This window comes from Scyliorhinus canicula, chromosome 19 (assembly GCF_902713615.1).
Source record: "Scyliorhinus canicula chromosome 19, sScyCan1.1, whole genome shotgun sequence".
In the NCBI taxonomy this organism is placed as follows: Eukaryota; Metazoa; Chordata; class Chondrichthyes; order Carcharhiniformes; family Scyliorhinidae; genus Scyliorhinus; species Scyliorhinus canicula.
In genome coordinates this window covers 78,163,021-78,187,567 of record NC_052164.1, presented here as the reverse complement: position 1 = coordinate 78,187,567, position 24,547 = coordinate 78,163,021, and the positions used below count along the sequence as shown (strand labels likewise).

At 44.6% G+C, this 24,547-nt stretch overlaps 1 protein-coding gene across 1 annotated transcript in view; it reads right to left on the bottom strand.

The window, feature by feature from the left end:
- The window catches only part of glb1l2 (galactosidase beta 1 like 2), a 58,645-nt gene that overhangs the window by 18,600 nt on the left and 15,498 nt on the right, over positions 1 to 24,547 (bottom strand). Inside the window, exons 2-10 of the mRNA XM_038778585.1 lie at positions 20,290 to 20,487; positions 19,826 to 19,894; positions 16,981 to 17,076; positions 9,438 to 9,546; positions 8,224 to 8,316; positions 6,734 to 6,815; positions 4,700 to 4,761; positions 3,348 to 3,429; positions 563 to 700 (exon numbers count right to left, since the gene is read on the bottom strand). Of these exons, the coding sequence (XP_038634513.1) occupies positions 563 to 700; positions 3,348 to 3,429; positions 4,700 to 4,761; positions 6,734 to 6,815; positions 8,224 to 8,316; positions 9,438 to 9,546; positions 16,981 to 17,076; positions 19,826 to 19,894; positions 20,290 to 20,487 (929 nt within the window). The remainder of the gene's footprint in view (positions 1 to 562; positions 701 to 3,347; positions 3,430 to 4,699; positions 4,762 to 6,733; positions 6,816 to 8,223; positions 8,317 to 9,437; positions 9,547 to 16,980; positions 17,077 to 19,825; positions 19,895 to 20,289; positions 20,488 to 24,547) is intronic.

Genomic DNA, 24,547 nt, shown 5'->3' with positions numbered 1-24,547 from the left:
ATTGCCCCTTAATTGGAAAAAAATGAATTGGGTACTCTAAATTTATTAAAAAAGTAAATAAATTTAAAAAATGATTGCATCAAAATAGCAGACAAAGGAAGTTTACAAAAACGAATTCTAGTACTACCAGAGAGAATTAAATTCTCCCATTGTCCAACTTGATATTTCCACTGCTGTATTCAATGTCCAACGTTTTATTTCTGAGTACAGGCCTTGCCTGCTGGGGGAGTTAAAATACACTTCCCAAAGTGACCCTGAGCCCTGCACTAATTGTAGCAGTAAACTGATGCTTAAAAGCACAGAGTAATTTGTTGCAGACACATCTAGAAATGGTATTGGTTGACTGATTTCCCATCAAGCTGATTGAAAAAGTGGCTCTATTCAAGTACGGCTCATTATATTGAGGAATTTCAACTAATTTGTGAGTACCTGCATTAGGCTCTGAAGCCGAAATGGCTGACTGGTCCAATTTGCTTGAAGAAGAATCTGTTGTGATCTTGACCTCGTAAAAGGAAGTTACCAAACAATTGAGAAAATCTGGCAACATCGCAAGTGTACTCACCATAGCTGGTGACATCAGCAATATAGGTGCCAAAGTCCTGAGCACCATTCATAAAGCCAAAGTTAGTTCCTCCATGAAACATGTAGAGGTTGATGGAAATCCCTTTGTTTAAAAGTGCCGCAATGGTATTCAAGATACCTGCAGAGAAATTGACAGAGACATCTTCATGCAATGAGATAGAAACATATCCATTTAGATAAAAACACAACCTGTCCTGCAGGGCATATTGTGATGATACACCTATAGACACAAGTAAAGAAAACTTAACAGAAAAAACATAGACAGACCTATTGTTGTACAAGACTTACAACTGTATAGAAAAGTAATGCAGGCAGATTAAAGGCTGCTTGTACTATCGATTGGAGATCCAACTTTACCTCTTCCTGTTACAACTATATTCCCCTTCCTCCATTTTATCTAATTTACCAAGATTGATGCTACTCTTAATTAATTCCTCCTAAGCTATAAATAAATACACTATCCTCTAAGATTCATTGTATGTCTGACCCTCTATATCATTCTTTCCCAGGAGTTTAAACACGTGCACTTGCTTCGCTTCATCTGTTTTCCATTTCTCCTACAATCTGCAGCTTTCAAACACATAAATCTTGGCATCACCTAACCACTAATATTTGCAGATTGTTGACTGGATATTTGGCAAAAAATACACAGCTGTCTTTTTCCTTACAGTAAGTATTGCTGTTCCTTGAAAATACCTCTAAAATACAGTTCAAGACTCCAGTAATAAAGAAAGTGGGAGAAGGAAGTTAAGTGTTTACTGGGAACCAGAAGGGATCAATGTTTTTAATCAGCCAGAGAAAAAAGGGAGAGGGAGGAGGAAGTTTTATTTTAATAAAACAGTTGCTCGGATATGGATTCTCTGACCAGAAATAGAGTGTGTGTGTGTGCGTGATGTAGGGCAGTAGAGTCTGTAAAAACTTTTGAAAGGAAAAGGGCTAAATACCGGACAAAGCGGCATTTTTAAAGGTTGCGGGGCATAGAGTCAGCATAGACATCTATAGAACATAGAACATTACAGCGCAGTACAGGCCCTTCAGCCCTCAATGTTGCGCCGACCTGTGAAACCACTTTAAAGCCCATCTACACTATTCCCTTATCGTCCATATGCCTATCCAATGACCATTTGAATGCGTTTAGTGTTGGCGAGTCCACTACTGTTGCAGGCAGGGCATTCCACGCCCTTACTACTCTCTGAGTAAAGAACTTACCTCTGACATCAGTCCTATATCTATCTCTCCTCAATTTAAAGCTATGTCCCCTCATGCTAGACATCACCATCCGAGGAAAAAGGCTCTCAATGTCCACCCTATCTAATCCTCTGATCATCTTGTATGCCTCAATTAAGTCACCTCTTAACCTTCTTCTCTCTAACGAAAACAGCCTCAAGTCCCTCAGCCTTTCCTCGTAAGATCTTCCCTCCATACCAGGCAACATCCTGGTAAATCTCCTCTGTACCCTTTCTCCAATACTTCCACATCCTTCCTATAATGCGGCAACCAGAACTGCACGAAATAATCCAAATGCGTCCGCACCAGAGTTTTGTACAACTGCAACATGACCTCATGGCTCCGAAACTCAATTCCTCTACCAATAAAAGTTAGCACACCGTACACCTTCTTAACAACCCTCTCAACCTGGGTGGCAACTTTCAGGGATCTATGGACATGGACACCGAGATCTCTCTGCTCATCCACACTATGATGGGCTGAAGGGCCTTCTTCTGTGCTGTAAAATTCAATTCAACAGATTTTCATTTAAAAATAAAAAACATTTCCCCATTAATGAGGCAATGAGTGGCTCAACTCATACGGACCCAGGCTCAACCCTGGTTCTAACCGAAGCCCACGCCACAGACTTGAGCTGACACTTCACGGCAGTATTGAAGTGCTGCAATGCAGTCTTTCGTGTGAGATGGAAGTCATCTACTCTCTCAGGTGAGCTCAAAAGATTCCTTGGCATTACTCTGAAGATGAGCATAGGGGTTTGTCCCAGTATCCTGGTTGATATTCAACCTACGTCACTGGTAGATTACCCAACCATTATGGTATTGCTATTTGTGGAAGCTTGCTGCATGCAAAATGGCTGCCATGTTCCCTACATTACAACAGTCAATCCACTTGAAATATGTTATCCATTGGTTGTGACGTGATTTGGGATGCCCTGTTGCCATGAAAGGGGCTAGGGAAGTTATTTTTGCTTCTCTGATCTTCATGTCATTGGAAAGTCTGAAAGTGTTTCATGTTGGTTAACTACTGTACAGGTGACAGGGCTGTTTTTGGATATTTTCTTCCACTCAACCGATCTCAGCTGGGAGCAACTGCATTTTTCCTGTTGTTTAAGAATTCCAGTAGGATGTGCTAAGTCATTAGTGCTGTAAAGCTTTGGTTAAAATTTCATTGTAATTCTGTTCTCCCGGAATTGATGGCAGACTGCAAAATAAAAAATATTCACAAGGGGGAGCCAAGAGCCAATCTCAGACATTTTAATTTCCATCATTAGTTTGCAATATGCCAGTAACATTATTGACAGGGTAAATATGTGGATAGGCGTTATTAATGTGATAAATCGGTTAGCACACAATGCATAAAAATAAAACCCTTGTTAAACTAACATTAAATGGCTCTCAGCGCTCCTACCTTCACAATACTTATCACAGATAACTGAAGCTGCAGAACAAATTACTTACTAAAATGAAACCAATGACAAGGAGGAAAAGGAACAAACTGATTTACAAAAAATAAAAGTTCAAAACCAATGAACACACCTTCCTGATAGATGTGATGATGACCTCCCCAGTGATCAAACCAGCCACTCCAGTACTCCATCACCATCTTGGGCTTGCCAGGCTACAAAGGAAGGAAAAAGACTGGATGCAGTGGAGTAATACGTTGAAATATATATGGCACAGGAAGAGATCGTTCAGAAGGTGGAGCATGCAAAGCCAGAATCTCAGGCGGGGAGGGGGGGAAGAGAAGAGAGGGGGCAGCTGAAGCATCAACGGGAGAGATTAATAAGCAATTGCAGACACTGTGATGTCCTGCTTCCCCTATTGTTCACATTCAACCTTCTTCTCTTTCGCTCCCTCTACCTTTCATGAAACTACTAACTCCCCGGTGAGGTTTCTTTCCATAACGCTGACTGTTCTGTCCCGACTGGTTATTTTTATTCACTTGACAGCTTGAACAGTGAATACTGGCACATTATTCGATACTGTGGGCGGGGGGGGGGGGGGGGATCACAACTAGACCCAAACCTGTTCATAGTGGTAATCCACAGAGTTTCATGCATGCATGCATGCACCGTCAGCATGCACGTTTTGGCTAGCAAGCAATAGCAGATATTTCACTCTTCGTAGCCCAAGGCTCTGAGACTTATTGTAGCATCCCGACCATTACCTAGCAGAGACCAATGCAAACCAAGAATCCAACTCTGACTCTCTAGATTTCTGAATGTGGTCACACTAATGGGCTATAACCAGTTAAAATAACCAGTTTTAATTTGAATGAAGAGTTTTACATTTTAATGTAACAGCTGCATCCTGTTTATAGCACAATTAGTACTGATGTTGGATGTCAGCTGCCACTTTTACACCTCCTCTCGGCCCATCTCTTCTCCTTTACTTGTTCACTACTGCCTCTTTTTACCTTTTACCATAATCCCTTTTTTTCTTTAATCTCTCCTGCCGTTCAACCGATCACAGGCTTCCCCTTTTTCTTGACTCCCCTCCCATTAGTCACCAACCACCCTTCCCATGTCTGGATTACAAACAGTTACATCTCCAAACACTCCCAGTACTGGCCTGAAAAGCGAATTCCATCTCTCCCCACAACTGCACTGAAACATTCCTCTCTGGTGCTCGACCCCCCTAACAGCACTTCAATGGCTCCCTGAAAAGCACAGAAACATAGAGGGACCAGTACCTGCAGCCTGGAGCTGAAATCTTATGACTCTGCGTACCTAAACTAAGCAACATCCACTCAGCTGCCTGACACAGTCTTGTTCTTTAAACAATGGAATGAAGAGGACGTGTCTAAGTTCGCAGTTAAAGATATTGCAGGACTTTGCTACATGTAAATAGTTATGCCGAGTGATGAAAATATATAAAAAGAATCTTACTTCTAGATTTTTCATAAGCGTCATTCCAGAATCCAGCTTTTGAAAATTGATAGTGGCTAAAGCTGTAAATATATCACAATAGATTAGCCCAAAGTAGGAAATGTACTTTTTCTCCTTTACAGACAATAACACTGTGTATTGGAAACGTTTTCTATGTATGTAACATGTGCATAATATGTCCTGGTCGAGGTGAAGGGGGATGGGGACGGGACTGTATCCTGGGGTACAGTCTATACCCCTATTCTGGGGTATAGAAAGGCAAAGACTGAGAAGGATATTTGGCCCAACGGAGCATTTTATATTATTTGAAAGAGACGGGGCGGAATTCTCCGCTCCCGCGAAAAATCGGGAAGGCCATTTCACGACAGCCTCGGAGGCCGCTCCTCTCACCTTATTCACCCCCACCCGGGGGGCTAGGAGCGGCCCTCCGTAACTCTCGGCCGTCGGGCCATTACGCTTGCGTCAAGGCAGCGCGCCAAGAATGACGCGGCCTGCGCGCCTAGGTGACGTTAGCCGCGCATGCGCAGATTGGCCGGCTCCAACCCGCGCATGCGGGTCTGACGTCATGACGGCTGACAGGTCCAACCCGCGCATGCGCGGTTGCAGTGTTCCCCTCCGCTGCCCAGCAAGACGTGGCGGCTTGATTTGCGGGACGGCGGAGGGGAAAGAGTGCGTCCCTCTAAGACGCCGGCCTGACGATTGGTGGGCACCGATCGCGGGCCAGTCCCCTCCAGAGCACGGCCGTGGTGCTCACTCCCCTCTCCGCCCCCCACAAGCTTCAAAGCAGCTTTTGGCGCCATGTTCACGACGGCAGCGACCAGGTGTGGTTGCCGCCGTCGTGAACTGGTCGGGAACGGCAGGCCGCTCGGCCCATCTGAGTCGGAGAATTGCCGGTCGCCGTGAAAAACGGCGAGCGCCGATTCTTCCAAGCGGGGGGGTGGTAGAATCACGGGGGGTGCCGGGGCGTGTCGTGAGTCGCCCGGCCCTCAAGCGATTCTCCGAGCCGGCGCGGGGAGCGGAGAATCGCGACCATGCTGTCATGTGCATGTATATCTAGGATGTCACATCACTCAACACTGCACTACAGTCAATGTCAAGACAAAGTAAGCAAAGTCGGCCTTGTCCCAGATGACCATAGGCTGTTTTCCCCTTTGAGGGGGTGAGCTGACTGGTGGTGATTAAACCCGAGGATCACCACACCTCAGGCGAGGGGCAACGTTGAGAAGGTGGGGCCTTCATGAATAACCTCAGCCAGTATGGGAATGGTTAGCCTTTTCCCGAATCACAAACCAACTGTCCACCCAACTGAGCTGAACCGGATACAGTCAATGTATGAAAGCAACAGTACATCATTCCACCGCACATAGGGAGATGGGGAAAAATACATATGATACCAGCGCCAATATATTTTTTTAATGTTTATTGTCACAAGTAGGCTGACATTAACATTGCAATGATGTTTATGTGAAAAGCCCCTAGTCGCCACATTCCACCGCCTGTTCGGGTACACTGAGGGAGAATTTAGAATGTCCAAATTACCCATTTGTGTTGAAAAGTTATTATTTCAGACTTATCGGAACTACAAGACAAAACACAGCTCATCCACATATTTTAATTCCCTCCTGGTGACATCAAACGCCATTCTAAACATCACAACTTCCTCACAGCCCATCATCACTTTTCAACATGAGAATAAGCATTTGTCTCAGTGTCTTTAACATGGTGGATGATGACCCACACATTCTATTAGCGTGGAATCGGATTAAAAAGTCACTGGGTGCCTGGGCAAGATTCAAACAAACCATCTGAATACAGATGTTTATTATGTCATGACTTACAGTGCCATGTTCTTTTTGCAATGCTGGTAGGCCACACCTGTAACGATATTTTCCTAGATTTTGAAAAACTAACTGAAACTACTGCATATTTAATTGTGGAAGTACCATTTGTATCTCCACTTTTATGGTCGGCAAAAAATGTATTAACAATTTCATGAAATCATTAATTTCGCTAATCCCTCAGGATGGTACATACCTCCTGCGACTGATCCTTTACTCAGTCCATCTTTGTTATCGGAAGTCATAAATAATTCTGATATCCCTCTGTGTAACAGGGCCTTTCAGGATTAAAAAAGAAGTGACCGTGGGTCTGTTTATTCAAACTACCAACACGAATATCAAATATGCAACCTGCACAATGCATGCAATATATTCATTCCAAATGCAATGTGGTCACTGCTTCGACTTTCGTGGTTTTAGGGGTGATCACACATATTGCTGGAGGCTCAGATTTGCTCCTTGCAAACATACCAACCACACTTGGTGGTGAGTTACCCGTCATAATTCAAAACATGAAACGGATGCACAACTGGGTGAGCAAAGTCACACGAACCAAATTTAGGAAGGCCGTGCAAGACCACTTCACATATTGCTGCAGTATGAACGGCACAAGGAAATATTTAAATCACATGTTCCCACATTTAGCATCAGCAGGGAACCGACTATTCCATCGGTGATGGGTAACGTTAGCGGTCCGCGAGGCTTTACAATATAGTGAGTGGAGTCCTGCACATGCAGACACAGAGTCATATTATTGGCCAGGGAGCTATACTGATACTGCAGTGCCAGGCAAATTCACCAATCCTAGCAGGTTTGAGAATTCGCACAAGTGTGCTCCGGCTACACTTCCAAGCTGGTGCTCCCTACGAGCATAGTTCTCCTGCTGGAGCTACAATTCACAAACCCACTTATTTTAACCATAAACTTGTGAAACAGAAGCTATCTTATGTAACAGCAGCACATGAATGCTCATTATAGTGGCATTAGCATTTCAATAGAAGCATTCATCTACTAAATATGATGCACAGTAAATAATGAAATGGTTCTTCACTGTGGGCAAAATGTGTACCATTCTCACGGTATAAATATCATATAGGTGCCAAGTATGAATTATAGTAGTTGGTTAATGCATCAGAGATGTAGGAAACTGATTTGTGCTGTTTTCCATAAAGCAAAATCCAGAATGCCTGGCAAATCTCCTGCCCCTAGTACAAACCAATCTTTCTGTCTGGAATGACAAAAATAAGTGCAGATGAGAAAGATCATCTGACTCACGGAGCCCCATCATTCGATAGAAACCTATGATTTACTCTTCAGAGAACGAACTATCGCTTCATTGGGTCCAGAGGTTTGTGCCCCCACTGAACAACTCAGTGGTCTATTCCATGCGTTGATCACCCTTCATCTGAAGAAGTGCTTCCTGACCTCAGTCTTGAATGTAGTCTTTGGCCATTAAACCCAAAGGAAGTGTATAAGGAAAGGCCACTGACCCCAGATTCTTCCCACAGGCAGGCAGCGAGAGTACAAAAGCTCACTATCAGACTCTTTTACTCTTCTGAGACACCTTTGCCAGAGTGGAATTAGTAGATGCCCAGGGCCAGGTCATTCACATTCTTGGGTACAAGGCTTAAAATTACATTACAGCAGATTATTTTCATTCACAACTTGAGTAACAAATATCATTACCTCATACACAAAATTCATGTACTTCTGATCTTTGTCATAGCCACCATATTCATTTTCTACTTGCACAGCAACGATTGGGCCTCCTTTTTTGTACTGCAAGTCAAGAGAGCATATGGAGAAGCTCCTTTAATTAGTATAGCTTATCATTCCACTCCCACTCTTTTATATTTCTTCTTCCATCAATTTTCTCCATTCCTGAAGGTGTTTGACATCTTACAGGCGTACACTGCCATGGCATCAGGAGCCTGCCACTACTTTACCCAAGTGGCCACTCTTCAACCTTTGATAGGGAGGTACTGGCACACTACAAATCTGCTGCCAAGTCTGATCCTGCTCTTGCCAACACACAGCTTATATTTGTTTATTCGTTACTAATTCTGTGGGCACTACTGCAGAGATTGGCATATATTGCCCATTCAAAGTTTCTCCAGGAAGTGTTGGTGGTGGACCCTCTTCCTGAACCATTAATAGTGGTTGGATATTACTGAATGGCTTGTTGTGCTGCCACAATGGTGTGGGACAAGAGTTAGATGCAGGCCAGACGAGGTGAGGGCGGTGGGTTTCCTTTAGGGAATGGGATGGATTTTTAATGAAGGAGACCAACATCCAAAAAGATTTCACACAATTAAAAGAAATGGATGCCAAGCCAAAGGAGGGGATATTAGGTAGGATGACCAATAGCTTGGTCAGAGAAGAGTTTGTTTTTTGGAGGATCTTGTAGGAGAAGAGAATGTGGGGAGGGGGAAGGATTTAGGAAAAAAATATCCTGACACATATTTGCAGCACAAGTTCCAGATATCGACAAGGAATGGTCACTGTAGGTTGTAGAAAAATCCTAAAATCATAAATGATTGATAGCGTCACAAGACTTAAAATCGTGGCACTATTAACTTTAAGAAATTAATCATCATCCTGAAAAAAGGCTGGGTGTGGAGAAGAGAGAAACCAACTAGATCAGTCATTTACATTGTCCGCATAAAAAGGATGTTTTATCCTAAAGTTCAGAGGGTTGCAAATCACAAATATCTGAGTCAGTCCAAACAATAGAGGCAACGTCAACAAAGTCTGCAACATAGAACATAGAAAAATACAGCACAGAACAGGCCCTTCGGCCCACGATGTTGTGCCGAACTTTTGTCCCAGAATAGCATTTCTTAAGAGTCATGGCTGCATAGTCATTAAATCCCTAGAACTAATGAACAGGTCAGACTCACCTGAAATGAGATAACTTTAGGAATCAGTTCATCAAAAAAATCATCCACCGCATCAGTAAACCCAGCATAAGTCGTGCGCAGTTTCATGTTCTTGTCTCTCAGCAACCAACTAAAGGAGTGAACACACTTCAATTTTATTGAAATTAATTAGCCATCGTTTTCTTCAGCTTTCATATTTTTAATAATGGTGAAGTAACATATTCCTCGTGTCAATCAATTGGAAAATACTTGCTATTACGGTCTGATAGTTAATATGATTCAAACATGGAGAGCTACCTGTCCATGTCCTGTCGAACAGTCCAACAGTGGAAAATACATTAATAGTTAACAAAGAACAATACAGCACAGGAACAGGCCCTTCGGCCCTCCAAGCCTGTCGGACATGATACCAACCTTTGCCAAAACCCTCAGCACTTCCTTGTGCCGTATCTCTCAATACCCATCCTATCCATGCGTTTGTCAAGATTTCTTTTGAAGCCTTAAGAAAACACTTAAGGTGTAGATTTTTTTCTTTTTTTTATGATTCAAATTTTAATAACTCGGACTAAACACTAAGTTCTTTCAGTCATTTTTGAGAACGGTTTCAGTTAGTGGAACAGCCCACTACAATGCAGCTAAATTAAGTAGATGTCTACTTATTCCTGTTTTTAACAAGTTCCATATTGTCCTTTTATCCCAAACTGGTTGGCCTAATTCAGGATGTGTCTGGTGTGTGAGGGTAGAACGAGCATAGACATTTGATCACAACTAGTTACAGGCAACACTCTCAATAAACTCCACAGGTGCACAACTACACAATAACCTGGAAGATACCTTGGCTCCCTGATAAATACAATGGGCGCGATTCTCCGCTCCCCACGCCGGTGGGAGAATCGCAGGAGGGCTGGGCGAATCATGCCATACTGCCCTGGCACCGCCCGCGATTCTCCACCCCCCCAAAAATGGCGTGTCACGTTTTGCGACAGGCCGCTCGGAGAATCGCCGCTCGCCGTTTCTCGCGGCGACCAGCAATTCTCTGGCCCGGATGGGCCGAGCAGCCTGTCGAACCCGACTGGTTCACGCCGGCGCCAACCACACCTGGTCGTTGCCGGCGTGAACAGCGCGCGACCGGTGAGTGCGGGGCCTGTGGGGGGACGGAGGGAAGATCGAGCACCACGGGCGTGCTCAGCAGATGTTGGCCCATAATCGGTGCCCACCGATTGTCGGGCCGGCGTCTCTAAAAGACGCACTCTTTTCCCTCCGCCGCCCCACAAGGTCAAGCCGCCATGTCTTGCGGGGCAACGGAGAGGAAGACGGCAAACGTGCATGCGCGGGTTGGCGCCGGCCAACCTGCGCATGCGCGGCTGACGTCACTTAGGCGCCGCCGACCGCGTCATTCCCGGCGCGCCGCTTTGACGCAAGCCTCATTGCCGGGTGCTCGCTCTCCTCATATGGACAAATACTCTCAACATATTGCGAAAACCCCCAGACTACATAACTATGTGGAAATTAAAGTTATTTATTTGCATCATTGAATGGATTGGCACTATACTCAGTGAAATTCGACAGTGTTTTATTTACACTGGTTAAACACAGTAGTGCAAATTTTCTTCTGCATTAATCAAGCAGCAACTTAGTTAAAACTGCGAGCAGTGAATCTTCAAATTTTTGGGCAGCACGGTAGCACAGTGGCTAGCACTGTGGCTTCACAGCGCCAGAGTCCCAGGTTAGATTCCCCGCTGGGTCAGCGTCTGTGTGGAGTCTGCATGTTCTCTCCATGTTTGTGTGGGTTTCCTCCGGGTGCTCCGGTTTCCTCCCACAGTCCAAAGACGGAAAGTTAGGTGGATTGGCCATGCTAAAATGCCCTTAGTGCCCAAAAATGTTAGGAGGGGAAGGTTAGGATGGAAGTGAGGGCTTAAGTGGGCTGGTGCAGACTCGATGGGCCAAATGGCTTCCTTTTGCACTGTATGTACTAAAATGGAAACATTAACAATTATAATACAAATAACCCCTTACACGGGTAACCTCAACAGATTCAAAATTTTTGAGGATGTATTTAGCCTGGTTAAAAGTAAGTTGATTGAAAATATCAGAATTGTACAGTGATTTAAAAGTTTACTGGAAAGATACACTATGTACGTGTTCTTTGTTTCTACCTTTTCCAACATAATGTGGGCATAATAACTTACAATGAAAGTACCTTTGTAAACAATTACACATAAATTACACATTCCCTGTTGCCAGTGAAGGCACCACTGACAAACGGGTGAAATTCAATTGAGACAAGTTTAGACAAGTTTACAGAGTCACTTTCAATCACAAAGTCACTCACCACCCAGACCTGGCAGTATATTGTTGCAGGGACAAAAATCCTGGGACTCCCTCCCCAACAGCATAGTGGGTGTACCTACACCTGAAGTACTACAGCGGTTCAAGAATGAAACTCACCACCAACTTCTGAAGGGCAACTAGCGATTGACAATAAATGCTGGCTTAACCAGCGACGCCCACATCCCGTAAGTGAATTTAAAAAATATGGATGTAGGAACTAACAGTGGAAATATAAAAATGAGTTGAATGTATGGGAAGTGAATTATTTCCACTCAACCTGGTTCAATTATCCTCTGCCTTCTCACCTCATTTCACTTGAAGATTATACTGGGTTGCAACTTGCTGTGTAAAGCCCAGGGAAATCCAACAGTGGAACGGAAAATGGCCACTACAGTGTCCAACTAATGGGATGATGCTGATAAAACTTGACACAAAGCATATTTAACCGGTACATTTGAAAAATCTGTGTTATTTAAACTTAACCAACAAGTGGAGTTCTTGAATAAGCAACTTTGGATAAAACCCTTGTTTTTCCCCCACCCAAACTGAACCATTTAATAGTTACATCATGCAGAAATACATTGATAATTGATTTGGTGCATCACAGTTACATTTATAGAATATTTAACTTCTTGAAATTATCTTAGAACCTTTTCAACTTTGATGTCTGTTAATGTTTCTCGATCTAATTAAAAACACAGAAACAGTACAGTTAATTACAAAATAGGAATTAAAAGAAGAAAACACATTTGATGCCAGCCATGCCATTGTGGTGAAATCCAGGTCTGCTCAAACATGACTAAGTCCTCTTCTGTGTCCAAAGGTTACACTGTGACACGGTGGCACAGTGGTTAGCACCGGCTGCCTCACAGCGCCAGAGGCTTGGGTTCGATTCCAACCTCATGCAACTGCCTGTGTGGAGTTTGAAGATTCTCCCCTGTTTGCGTGGGTTTCCTCCGGGTGCTCTAGTTTCCTACCATAGTCCAAAGTGTCATAATATACACACAAGTATATGATGGTGTACAGACAGGCATTGATTGACACACAGGATGACCAATGAACACACAGAACACAGCAGCCAATCACCAGACAGGGCACAACCACTATAAAGCCAGAGGGCCCTAGTTTTCCTGCTCTCTTGGGATCCAGCATCTGAGATAGCCAGAGCCCGTGAGCAACAACTAGAACATACACCATGTATTAGTAAGATAGTCTGGTCAGGTTAGCCTCAGGTCTCCAGTCAACTCAGCATAGTGTTAACCCACAGTTTAAGTATGTATGATAGTTAAGAGTTCAATAAAATAGAGTTACATTTCTTCAAGTATTGGAAGCCTGTCTCTCTCACTGCTGCAGTAAACACAGTCCTTGCAGACCCAGCTTACCCAACACATCACAAAGATGTACAGGTTAGGTGGATTGGCCATGCCAAATTACCCTTTAGTGTCCAAAAGGCTAGGTGGGATTACTGGGATAGGGTGGGGGCAAGGGCCTAGGTAGATTGCTCTTTTGGAGGGTCAGTGCAGACTGAATGGGCCAAATGCTCTCCTTCTGCACATTAGTGATTCTATCTTTTGTTCTTATCCCTGACTCCAGTGCAATGCTGCATGGGCTTCACTGCAATAGTCTTCACCATGGCTTCAACAACACTTTTTCAGTGAATACATGAGGATGGGAGGGTGGGACTTCCAGTGATGGCCATGAAGCGAGTGGTCGCACATTTGGTGGCTCCCACTCAAGGTAAATTTTGTTGGTCCTTCCCCACCAGTATGGGTTTTTCTTTGAGGGCAAGAGGTGTGTGAGTGCCCATGGAAGGTAATACTCCTCTGGTGAGGCTGGTCTTTGGATCAGAAGATTGGAGGTGTGATGGGAAAGAATGTAGCTGGAGCAGGAAGGTTTTTGTGGTGTGCCACAGGTGAAGATGACGGACAAGGAGTGTGTGGAGTGGGAGGAGAGGGCAAGGCTGATACATGAGATTCTGAGCGTGGACCGGAAGGTACTCGGTTGTTAAAGGAGCGGCAGAGCCTCCAGATGGAGTTTGGGTTTGTGTCTACTGGGAAGGCAGTGGCGCAGTTGCGGAGGGCCAAAGGGGCAGTGTATGAGTACAGGCAGAAGACGAGTAGGATGCTGGTCCAGCAGTGCAGGAAGGAAGTAGCAGCGACGGAGAGTGGTAGGGTGAGGGACGAGAGGGGTAAGGTGGTGATGAACCCAGAGGGGGTGAATAAGGCATTTGAGGCCTTTTATAGAAGGCTTTCTGGGAGCCCTGATAGTGGTGAGGAGGTGATGGATGGCATGGGTGCGATGCAGGCAGGGAAGATACCAGGCCGGACGAGTTCCCAGTCGAGTTTCATAAAATGTTTGGGGTGGAGCTCGGGCCACTGCTGGTGAGGAAGCAGAATGAGGCAAGGGAAAGGGAGAATCTTTCCCTCTCCCCCCCCCCCCTCCCCCCCCCCCCCCCCCCCCCCACACACACACACACACACACACACACACACACACACACACACACACACATTGTCGCAGGGTTCCATCTCCCTGATTTTAAAAAATGATAATGAGATGGGGCAAAGTGGGTCGCACCTCCCGATATAGCTATTAAATGTTGATGCCAAACTGTTGGTGAAAGCACTTTCATCGCAGATTGACGATTGTGTGCCGGGGTGATAAGGGAGGACCAGACGGGTTTTGTGAAGCTAATACAATTGTCGACAAATGTGCGGAGGTTACTTAACTTGATTATGATCCCCTCGGAAGGGTAGGAGATAGAAGTAGTGGTGGCGATGGACATGGAGAAGGCTTTTGATCGGGTGGAGTGGGTGCATTTGTTTGAGGTACTGAGGAGGTTTGGGTTCAGGAAGGGGTTTGTGGAATGGGTCTGGCTGCTGTACAAGGTGCTGCTGACAAGTGTGCCGACGAACCGAGTGACTTTGGAGTATTGTGGGCTACACCGTGGAACGAGATAGGGGTGTCCGCTCTTCCCGTTGCCTTTTACTTTGGCAATAGAGCCGCTGTCAACGGCTTTGAGGGATTTGGGGGCAGGAGTGTTGTCGAGCATAGGGTTTCGCCATATGCAGATGCTTTATTATATATCTCAGACCCGACGGGCAGCTTTAGGGTGATTATAGAGGTTTTGGGCGAATTTGGCCGGATTTCAGGATATAAATTGAACATGGAAAAAGAGTGAGGTGCTCCCGATCAATGTTAGATTAAGGGTGTTGCCGTTAGGGTGATGGGGACGAGCTTCAGGTACATTGGTATGCAAGTGGCGCAGAGCTGGACCCAGTTTAATTAGTGGAGGGGATGAAGGCGGATATTTTAAGAGGTGGGACATTTTGCCGCTGTTGCTGGCTGGGCGGCTGCAGACAGTGAAACCGACGGTGCTGCCTAGGTTTCGGTTTGTGTTTCAGAACTTCCCCATCTTTGTCTCCATTTTGTTTTTAGGAAAGTCAGTGGGCTTATCTTGGTGTTTGTGTGGGCGGGGAAGCAACGCGGTGGACATTTTTGAATGGGGTGACGGGGTGCGCTGGTGTTACCGAATTTGATAAATTATTATTGGGCAGCGAATATTGCAATGGTGAGGAGGTGGGCTGTGGAGGACAGGTTGGCCTGGGGGCAGGTGGATGCTAAGTCGTGTAGGGGAACGAGTTTGAGAGAATTTTTGTTGTTGTCTTTGCCATCCTCACCGGCCAGGTATTCTGTAAGGCCAGTGGTTTCGGCTTTGAAGGTGTGGGGGCAGTGTGGGGGCAGTGTAGGCAGCATTTTGGGCTGGAGGGTGTGTCGTTGTGGGCGCGATATGTGACAATCATAGGTTTGTGCCGGTGGGGCAGAGTATATTAAGTGCAAGTAGGAGGAGGAGCTAGGTATGGAGGTACAGGCTGGGACATGGGCTGAGGCCTCGCGGAGGTGAAGGTGCCCTCATCGTGTGCGATGTTGAGCCTCGTCCAGTTTAAAGTGGTACAAATAGCCCACATGAGGGTGGTGAGGACGAGCAGGTTCTTTGCAGGGGTGGAGGAGAGATGCAGGTGGTAAGCAGGGGGGGGGGGGGGGGGGGGGGGGGGGTGCAGTGTGTGTGTGTGTTTGTGTGTGGGGGGGGGGGGGGGGGGGGGGGGGGGGAGGGGGGGCTGTGAACCACATCCATATGTTTGGGTGTGCCGAAGACTGAGGTGTTTCTGGCAGGGGTTCTCGTACGTGATGTTCAAGGTGCTGGGTGTGGGGGTGGTTCCGAGCCCGGAGGTTCCGATATTTGGTGTGACGGAAGACCGGGAGAGGGCAGGGAAAGTGAGAGTTAGAGCTATAGTGATAGAGAGGATTTTGTTGGATTGGCAGGACTCAGAGCCACCGAAAGCAGGGGTGTGGGTGAGCGAACTACCAGAATTCTTGCAGGGGGCGGCAGAGGGATTCGGCCGGAGGTGGAAACCATTCATCAATTTCCTCAAGGAGAATTGAGGGGTCAGCAAAGGAGATGGGTTTAAAATGGGAAAGGAAGGACGTGGTGGGTGTTGGTGTCAGAGGGGTTGGAGGGTGGTGGTGGTTTATTGGATTGATGTGTTGTTCTTCGCATGTTCTGTATATATCTGTTAAATGCCTTGAATAAAAAATATGTTTAAAAAAGAGAGGATGGAACGATTACTAACACAGTTGGATGAATACTATTATTTACTCCCAGTCCATCAGACTTATTTACATCTACATTTTGTAAAGATCAGCACACAGTCCCCACATTTCTATACAGGCGCATTCTGCGATATTTTCGACAATATTAACATGTTGGGGATCAATTATAATTATAGCAACTCGAGCTTTGCTCTCTCAGTTGAGGAGGAGCTTTGAGCCCATCAATGTGCTCTTGTCCTGCAACACACTATATCCTATTGTAAAATAAATTTCTGAGCAAGGATGGCATCCACATTATTTTTAAAATTTTTCCTATTAAGGGGCAATTGAGCGTGGCCAATCCATCTACCCTGCACATCTTTGGGGGCGAGATCCATGCAGGCATGGGAAGAATGTGCAAACTCCACACGGACAATGACCCGGGATCGAATCCGGGACCTCGGCGCCGTGAGGCAGCAATGCTAACCGCTGCACCACCATGCCACCCCTTCCACATTGATGACTAGAAGCACGTGAGCAGAGACTCCGCACATATTGCTGTATTAAGTTTCTCCTGTAATCTGGGTGATTTGAAACACATAAGATTTTGTGTGGTTCTGTGACTGATTCCTGCTGCATTTACCTGGGTAAACCACCAAGGTCCCACTCCGAGCAGATGTATGGTCCGGGACGTAAAATGACCCATAAATCCAAATCATTGGCCAATCGGAGATACGCTCTGCGAGAGAAAAAAGTTGAAATTTTTGAACAAAGTGGTGAACTTGTGGTATCTTTAGATACGAATGGCTTCTGCTCCCTGCATTTACCAGTGACTCATTATTCTGCAGTGTTTAAATTCTCTCTAACTTAGCCAAGTGGGAAATGTCCACATTGGAAAAAGAGTATGCACGTCATACTAGACAAATCAACATAACTGATATATTCCCTACATGACAACATTGCTAACATTTCACAATACTTGATTTTCTGTAATGTGCTTTAACGCATCCGGAGATCAAGAAAGATGATAAAAATATTTACTTTTTTTTCACCTTATGTGGATTTCTTAGTAGTTTTGGTTTGGAGGTTGTTAACCATGGTGTTGGGTTCACTGTGAGTCATAAACCTCATCAAAAATAATAGTGTTATACAAAAATCTGATTTAGTATTCCAGAGATTGATTAAAATGTCAATTCTATATATTACACAAAACAAATGAAATGCAGTGTCACAAACAACTGATACTATAAAAAGGGTTCTAACAAGATTTTTCACTAATGCTGTTCCCCTGGGTCCATTCATAAATCTAAAATAAGTGTTAAGCCAAACATTACTTCAGGGCAGACATTAAAAATCATTTATGAGTAGATAATGAGAAGTATGTGTACAAAATGGAATTCCTGATGGCTAGCTGCTTAAGAAATGTTCTACAGAATTAAGTCAGTGCCAGATTTGACTGCCAGTCTGGACTGACCTCACCAGAGATAGAGGTTGGGGAAAATTGAGCTCAACTTGCCCGGGTTACGAAAGAGAGTCCAAAAACAAAACAGGCCGAATTATCACCTGGGTGCAGGAAAACTTGACCCACCCGAACCAAACCTAGTATTTCTCCTAGGGGCAGCAGGGTAGCATGGTGGTTAGCATAAATGCTTCACAGCTCCAGGGTCCCAGGTTCGATTCCCGGCTGGGTCACTGTCTGTGTGGAGTCTGCACGTCCTCCCCCTGTGTGCGTGGGTTTCCTCCGGGTACTCCGGTTTCCTCCCACAGTCCAAAGATGTGCGGGTTAGGTGGATTGGCCATGCTAAATTGCCCGTAGTGTCCTAAAAAAATTAAGGTTAATGGGGGGGGGGTTGTTGGGTTACAGGTATAGGGTGGATACGTGGGTTTGAGTAGGGTGATCATGGCTCGGCACAACATTGAGGGCCGAAGGGCCTGTTCTGTGCTGTACTGTTCTATGTTCTATTTCACATGCTAATTTTGTCTTTTTACAACAGGATCAGCCTCGCCATACAGTTTTCAAGCCACTTTGTAGTGCGTGATGCATGTGGGTGAAGAAATGGGATGGTTCAAAGGCCCACATTGATTCCCTAACATAGTTCCGAGTCTCGCAACAGTGTTTAAAGGCTCCCTAAAGCTCACCCTTCACTCTCCCAACCCCACCCACTTCCCATGCCACCTCTATGTCAACCATCTATCCTCCATAGCCACTCCTCAGTAAACACTATGTATGGTCCTCAAACTCCATGCAATATCTATGGAAAATATTTTACATTCCTTAGAAAAAATACACCTCTCACCATTTAATAAGAGCCTCCAGATCATTGATTTAAGAAAATGCATTTGGCCATGAAAACAAATCTTGTAGTACTTGTAATCCTATGAGCTTGTGTTAACAAATCAGACACCACAAAGGCACAACCTATTGTTTGTTACAGCTTCTGAAACTGTCATTATTTCTCAAATAATTGGAACATCTACTATGCTGAAACTCAGCCAAGCATTAAAGTGAACACAACTGTCCAAACAATATACTAGTTTCAGGGAAGGGTAGAACAGAAGTTACTCATTTTAATTGAAATGTAGAGTGTCTCCCAATCAATGCAACGGGGCAGGTGGCTAGATTTTTCTTCCCCAAGTGTAGATTTCCTTCAACTGTCAAAACCAGGTTTTGAAAAAAAAAAATCAGCCAGAGCCATTTAATCACAGTGGAAAAGATGCCAGCACAAGCTGACATGACATTTTGGAATCTTTTCCACCCCGTTATGGTGCTTTCTCCATTGGAAAAGCACTGTAAGGCATGTGAAGAAATACACAAGATTTGTCAATGTAAGGGTCAACTTAACTATGCAGGTCAGAACCCTATGATTAATCAATACATTGATAACACACCTGCATTACAATACAGCACCAAATAATGACACTTGAATTTGTGAAAATACTTTAAAACCTTCACAATGTTCCAATTCTCAGCAAGCTTTCCATTTTCTTCTCAAATTCTGAAACCCGGCATGCTTTTGATGGGCTTCCAAAACACACACCACCAGATGCAATAGGTATGTATGTGGGAGAAAATCTGATTTTGTCCCCCATTTAAAATAGGAAACTGGACCTCAGCCAGGGCAGCTACGCATTTTGCATAATGGCATTGCTGACCCACAAAAAGGCCAGAGGAAAATGGCACGGGCTCGGGAATGCACTGGAAATTTACTTTTATCTCCAACTAAACTTAAACTTGGCCATTAACAAACAGAAACCGCCTCCAGATCCAGACAAGAAAAACACCGTGAGCCCCTTCAGCAATCCTCGCTGCAAATGCAAGCAGAGGCTAGATGAGGACAGGGGCAGAATTGATATTTCCTGTGGTCAAATCACGCGCAGACATTCACTACCAACATTTACATGCCTACCAAAAGTGACCGAGTCCGAGAAAATAATCAATAGTTTATAAGAGATGAAGGAAAATTAGAAAAAAGCAACCATCTACTTACTCAAGGTCGAGATTGTCCTTGAAATTAAATATTCCCTTCTGTGGTTCATGGAGATTCCATGGTACATACCTGAAATAAGAAGATATTGTGTATAAAGCAGCAAGAACGGCCGGCTAAAATGTTCATGCAGTCAAACCCACCATTTAACGCCTCCATTATCCCAAGCACAAAATATTCCCAAGCCAACAGTGGGCAGGAGCTGCAGCTTGGCTGTTTTTGACCTGGCCTTTTAAGCACATGTAGAAATTGCGGTTTTGCTTAAACATTTATCAATATCAAAAGGTCAACAGAAAATACTGGCCGTGAAGCTTTACTCGGTTTTAGAAATTTCAACGTAAATTCAGTGGGTGACAGAAAATTAGCAGAGAAAATTTTTTTAAAATTCAGCAAAATGGCAAAGACAGAAACTTATATATATAATATATATATATACATACACACATATACAGAGGATCATTACTCACGTTGTTAAAGTGTTCAAACCTAAAGCTTTCATCTTCAGCATGCGGTCAGTCCAGTAAGCCCTTGGAATTCGAAAGTAGTGCATTGAGCCACCCAGGATGAGAAACTTATTTCCCTCCAACTGAAAATATTCTCGGTCAGCTTGCAATCCCAGCTTTCTACTGTACATTCTTGTTGGCGTGAGTGGCAACCAGTGGAACCTACAAGGAGATGAAAAACGCCTCAGTTCCAAGTATAATCGCAACTGAGCAAGCCATTTATGGAGCAGACACATGGTCAGTTTGCCCCCACCACCAAGACCACAAGTGCCAGAAAGCTTTAATAAGGAAGGTCAAAATGCCTTCCTCGTCCATTTCGCCTGGGATTCACTGGAGTTCAGTAGTCATGTGAACAGATGATTGGGCTGGGTGGGGAAGTCAGTGGCTTACAAAACAAAGACATTTATCCATTTTACTACCCACACAATCATCTTTCTAAAGGTGATTGTTGGAAAACTATTGCAGATGCCCTGCAATTTGTGCATAGCTCAGCACCAGCACACTTCAATCTAAATGCGTGCTGAGCGACACAGTTTTTCACCAGTGTAACAAAGGGCACATCGTATTGTTCTAAAAAACCAACTATTTATACATCTGGTGATTTCTACAACACTTGGTATTTTTAAAAGGCTTCAAAAGATTTTTCCATTACAGTATGCTGCACTCAGTTTGAAAGACATTGAGCAGCTATATTCGGAACATAAGTCTTTCTTTGAAATTCCCAACATACTTCTTAGTCATTTAGTTTTGTATAAATTGAACTAGAGAACTGTCCCAAGCCTGTGATTTTTATAGTCAGTCATAATCTTTGACATATTCCAGAAAAACAAACCTCCCTACCTATAGCAAAAGCAGAGAAAAAAAAAGAGGAGGTTAGAATTCCTGAGTCCAATGTTAAGGTGAGTTTGGAGCATCTTTACATTCTATTAAGGGTCTATTAGAATTTAAATTATCTCACAATACTTTCCAGAGGGGAAGAGAGAAAATAAATAAAGGAACAGAACAACTACCCAAAATAGATGGTTCGAAGAGAAGATGCAAGCTTGGTCAAAGAGATGAGACGGCATCGCTCCTCAGGATACAGTATGAGCACTTCTGCCTCATGGATTTGGTTGGCCATCGTCTGTCATAGTTCCTGGGTATTATTGACTGTTTGATTTTTAAAAAGATGCACTGAGAACTATATTTTGTTATCATGACATTCAGGAGTCAACATTAAGCCTGTAATGGGTGTGTTTAAAGGAATATGCAAGCCACGTGGGGTCAATAGGTCATGTCATGATGAGGTGAAAGCTGAAGGCATCAAGGCTAGTGTGCTGCCTCACTGATAAGTGATTTAAAACATTTTTAATACACTGTGATGTGGAAGTCAAGGGTTAGGTTAGCTCAGTTGGTTAGATAGCTAGATTGTAGCGCAGAATAACATCAACAGCATGGGTTCAAGCCCTGTAACAACTGATGTAGGCCTTGGGGCCTACCTCCTTACCTCATCCCATAGTGATATCATGACATAATTTTTAGACAAGGAGGGTGCAACTTGGAGAGGAAAAGACATGGAAGTCATAGCAAGATAACAGAGCTGCTGAGTACAGTATAGTCATGGAAAGGGTGCCAGGTTTCTTTTTTACCTTGCCTGGCTTAATAATCATGAAACTAAATTTCTAGCTGCCGCTGTCTGGACAGATAGAACAGTACAGCACAGAACAGGCCCTTCGGCCCTCGATGTTGTGCCGAGCAATGATCACCCTACTCAAACCCACGTATCCACCCTATACCCGTAATCCAACAACCCCCTCCTTAACCTTACTTTTTAGGACACTACGGGCAATTTAGCATGGCCAATCCACCTAACCTGCACATCTTTGGACTGTGGGAGGAAACCGGAGCACCCGGAGGAAACCCACGCACACACGGGGAGGACGTGCAGACTCCGCACAGACAGTGACCCAGCCGGGAATCGAACCTGGGACCCTGGAGCTGTGAAGCATTTATGCTAACCACCATGCTACCGTGCTGCCTACGTGTAAAAAGTGGTTGGTTGGCAGTCACTGTCCCAGCCATTTACTTCCACTTCCTAGACAGTTCACCTCGGGATCTTGCAGACATCAAAGATGATCTCCATTCTCCACTCAAAACTCTTAGAATAGGACTTCTGTTGGATGCAGGTGCGATTGACCGGCCTTGACGCACCCGATTTGGTGACACGACAGGGAGGCCTCTCATGAGGTTTGCGAAGTTCGAAACGTTGCGTGAGATTCAACAGAACCTCACAAAAAGTCGCCATCTGGATCTCACCCTCACCTTTGAGATCCGAATTAGCATATTTAAGTGACCCTTTAGGCTTATTTAAATATGTCTGCGGCAGATTTTCTCAGTCCCCGGACCAAACGGCTACACCTCGCCAGGGCTCCCTTTAGCACTGGTCTCCCAGGCAATTAGAGACCCCAGGTGTTCAGGCTCAGGGGAGGGTGGTACCGTGGCACTCCCGCTGCCACCCGAGGACCTTGACAGTTCCACCCCTGTTACAACCAGGATGTCCAGGTAGCAGTGCCAGGCTTCCAGCGGCACTCTGCTAGGATACCAGACTGACAGTCCCAAGGTGCCCGGTGGCCAGGTTGCCCATGCCAGGGGGGCTCAAGAGATGGCGGTTGAAGACCCCGTAAAAGGCATGTTGGGTGCAGTGGGTGTAGGGGGGGTGGAGGCCGACCACGGTGGAGATGCTGAAGAGGGGGGGGAAAATCGAAAGATCGAGGTGGCCTTTAAAAATGGTGCCCCGATCCGCGTGTTCTCTTCCTGCATTGGCGAGCTGCTTCATCAGTGGAGGAAATTATGTAAGTGCGGCCTCTGCGGGGCGTTCCCCACCGAGCCCATCAAAAAAGCAAAGCGTCGTTGTGTAGCAGGGTCTTTCTCGGTGCTGCAGGCGCCTACAAACACCTTGTTAAATGCACCCAAAATGGTATACTTTGTCCCTTTGAATTACGTCCTGCCTGCAAACCCAGAAATTCTGTCTCCCTCCTGCACACCAGTCAGACATCTTTGTCCTCTTAATCTTTGTTGCCTGCAGCAGATGTTCATGATGTCAAAGTTGCTGCAGACATTTAAATTTAACAGCAGCTCACAAACCTCCACCCCAAAGAGGGGGTTCTAAAGCTTCACGCCTTATGCAGACTACAAGGCTTACTACAGATAGTATGCTGGATCAGCAACTCATAGCAGCCGATTTTCAGACCACCTTCTGTCCCATCTCCAACAGAGCTGGAAAAACCCAGACTGTGGTCTTTACACATCAACATCTCTTTTCAGTGGGGGTTTGTTTTTGCACTCATTATTTCCCGAAGGACACAAAACCCAGATAGAATCTTAGTCAAGAACAATCGGTTTGACAACTGTTCTATTTTCATGTCAAACAAGTGATCTCAATCAGCATGCAATATAAGCAAGCAAACTGACAATTTAAATTTTAGGTCTAAATAGCTTGGCAATAGCTTTGTTTAAATGCAAGAATCAAATTCAAAGAAATATGGATTTACCAGCTGAACTTCCCATCAAGGACAGACAATAATTCTGAAGTAGTAACAATAAAGAAAAATCCTGTGGATGCTGGAGATCTGAATTAATAACAAAGTCTGGAAAATTCAGTTGCGAAGGAGTCATAATGGACTTGAAATTGCTTCTCGCTCCACAGATGCTGTCAGACCTGCTGAGTTTTTCCAGCGTTTTTCTGCTATTGTTCTGAAATAGTAGTTTACTGGATAATAGTCTTTGCAGTCTTGGTATCTGTACCACATACTGACATTTTCAGTATTTTGTATCAGATCATTTAAATAGTTAATGCCAAAATGGGGCACCATTTAAAGAGGACAGCTGACATGCTGCCTATGACTGAAATACAGTTGGTTCATCAAAAGTCAGATAAATAAAAATTAAAAATTGCATTCTGGTATTCCACCTAACTATCCCTGCAAGTACCTCAGATCATGGGTGATTGACAACAGTCTTCAAACCCCTGGGACTCAGAGGGCAGTTCTCCCACAGTCTTTAGGTGTGATGTAAGGATTTTTGTAGGAACAGACTCCGAGGAGCAATTTCCTGGGAAGAAAACGTGTGCGTCATTTTTTGTGGACTGCGTCTAGTTTTCTGCTTTTCAATACCATGCTACTATTTATGCAATTTCTGTATCATTTCACCCATAAATAACCATGGGCAACTTTCAGCACACACA